At 38.2% G+C, this 2,635-nt stretch overlaps 1 protein-coding gene across 1 annotated transcript in view; it reads right to left on the minus strand.

Annotated features, from left to right (window-relative positions):
• Positions 1 to 1,209: 1,209 nt before the first annotated feature.
• The window catches only part of LOC123982359 (scavenger receptor cysteine-rich type 1 protein M130-like), a gene marked incomplete at its 5' end in the record, with an annotated part of 3,453 nt that continues 2,027 nt past the window's right edge, over positions 1,210 to 2,635 (minus strand). The window contains one exon of the mRNA XM_046067847.1: positions 1,210 to 1,252. Within this exon, the coding sequence (XP_045923803.1) occupies positions 1,210 to 1,252 (43 nt within the window). The remainder of the gene's footprint in view (positions 1,253 to 2,635) is intronic.

A 2,635-nucleotide genomic window follows, 5' to 3' on the forward strand; every position in this document is an offset into this window, starting at 1 on the left:
TGAAATGCTGATAAAAATGTTCAGGGAACACATTTATGTGAAGTTTAAAATATGTTTAAACTGTTCTTCAAGTACAGCACAAAAGGGTATTTCAAGTTAAATTTAAAGAAGTATATTTTAATTACAGTAAAAGTACTTGAAAGGTAAGACGTGTAAAAAACGAGATTATATATTATTCGCACAACTGAATCAATTTAACATGTGCATTAAAAGATGTTAGTGGACTTCCCCCACTAAATTAGAAGATTTAGGGACATTAACGGTTAACTCACAGTGGGAATCAAACCCAGGTCTCCCACACCAAAGGCAAACATCTTATCTATCCACCATCACCACCCATCTCAATGATTATATTAGAGCAGTAGACTCTGTGAGGTGGAGGAGCAGTGATGCTAAAGAGTACTGAGTTGACCATGGTGAGATAGAAAAAAACACGATTGTAAATGCCTATTATAATATACCATTTATAAGAAATCATACTTAAAATGTTTTATCATTTTATTTTCCTTCTCTCAGTGATATTGGGGAACACTCAATTCTTACGGGATATGTTTACTCTAATTGCATAATTACTTTGTACAAATTCATATCACATCATCAGAGTTCCTGTGTGTGAGAACTGTTTGAAAAAATATTCACTAACTAACAAACTATCTAGTAACTGATGCCAACATCGGCAGCAAAAGCTGTTAATGAAGTTCCAAAGTTTAACAATCCAGAACTTTCTCAATCAAACCTGTAGCAGTTTACAAGAAAGGTTGAATTGAGAGCAACTGGACTTCTTCTGAAACGTCCAGATGCTCCCGATTCAACTTTTCTTGGATAAACATGACTTGGATGAATCTTTACAGATGTGTAGGTTTGTCTAACCCTTTCACTCGTTCTCCCTCTCAGCACAAGAATCACAGGGGGTTCAGTGGAGCCTGAAGATCATCTGCAGTGATGTTTTTAATAAACCAAATGTGATGTGTTCTTTCTTTGTGGAAAAAGTACCTCACATATTTTTTGTTGTTAGCCTCTTTAGTGATTGTAACGTTGACCTGAGTCAACCATTTTTTCCTCCTCTCCATGTCAGCTGGTAAACCAGACATTCGTACTCCTTTTTCTGACCGACTGCAGCAGCATCTCCACACAGCACAATAAACTGTGCTGTAGACTATTGTAAGACAGTTCACAGACACAAACCTCTTAACATGCTGTTTTCTGAGTTTATTGGAGATTTATTAAATGACAATCATTGATAGTCACCTGTCTGTTCTATCTGAAGTCATAAAGATTACATTAGTCATTAAGATCAATTAACCCTGGTACCCTGGGATTACTAAAAGGAATATTAGAAAAGTAAATCTGATCTGAATTTTTAACATGTTTTCAAGAGGAACACAATTTCCAATGTAAGGTTGGCCAAAAAATGTCCACAAGGTAGGTGATTGTAGCTGTTATTGCCAAAAATATGTCCTCCTTTTTAAAAAATATTAATGTAACTACATACACGTGTCACTGTGCTGTGCAAATATTGTAAATCAACGCATTAATTGTATAAATTACCAGAAATCGCTTAAAATCGCTGTTTTGTTGTTTCTCTCGCTCATTTTGGATTGCCGGCCCAGGACTTCCGTGAACTATCTACGGTCTCCATAAACCACGTGACGATGTAGCATTTTGGACCCCAGCTGACGCGACTCTCTCTTTAAAGGGCTCTGGGACTGGCGACCTGTCCAGGATGTCCCTTTCGCCTGATGTCAGCTGGGATTGGCTCCAGCCCCCCACGACCCTGTACGCAGGATAAGCGGTTGACAATGGATGGATGACTTTAAGTATTTCTAAAATGACACTTAAGATACTTTAAGTTGGTCCAAAATAACACATTGAATATACACTTAGTATAGTACAATTAAAATGTGATAAGTGCATCCAAAAAAAGTGCTACTTAAGTATATTTCTTTTTCACCTGGGACACCCCTAATCTGAGCCCCTATGTCCCCATCACTTTTCAACACAGAGTCAGGCTCTGGCCCCCCACCCTCCATCTTTGCCGTAAACCCCAAACACATTTCAGGCACAGAAAGATTTCTTGCTTTCAGCCCTGACACCACAGACTGCAGATAAAAAACATATACGGAGGCAAACAGCACTGCGTTTCTGTTTCATGGAAACTTCCTGCTTAAAGTAATCCCTATGAGTAATCCCAGATGTACCTGTAATCTGATGACGTCTTTATTTTCTGTACTGTACCTGTTACGGGGCCCAGGGATGGGTACCTCAGTCACAGATATGTAACCTGTATGAAAGCAGGTGAAACAGCAGCAATGAAGAGACGGTGCGTCTCGTTTCCTTCCAGATTGCTTCTCTGGTTGTTTTATTAAACAACTCAAAATCATGTCAACACAACACGTTTCTGTTCTGAGCATTTCAGTTCAATGTCCAGGTCCAATAAAGTTTCATCACATATTAACACTCTCACCGTTTCAATAAAACCTCTTCTCACTCTGGTCACTTACTGTTTCTGTGATAAACACATTTCCATTGACTTTCACATTCAGTAAACATCTTTAGTCATTTAAAGACCTTTTCTCCTTACAGGATGTAACTGCTCTAAACACTACCATTTACGTCTAATATACGTCTAATCTAA

The sequence above is a fragment of the Micropterus dolomieu genome, linkage group LG13 (genome assembly GCF_021292245.1).
Source record: "Micropterus dolomieu isolate WLL.071019.BEF.003 ecotype Adirondacks linkage group LG13, ASM2129224v1, whole genome shotgun sequence".
Lineage (NCBI taxonomy): Eukaryota > Metazoa > Chordata > Actinopteri > Centrarchiformes > Centrarchidae > Micropterus > Micropterus dolomieu.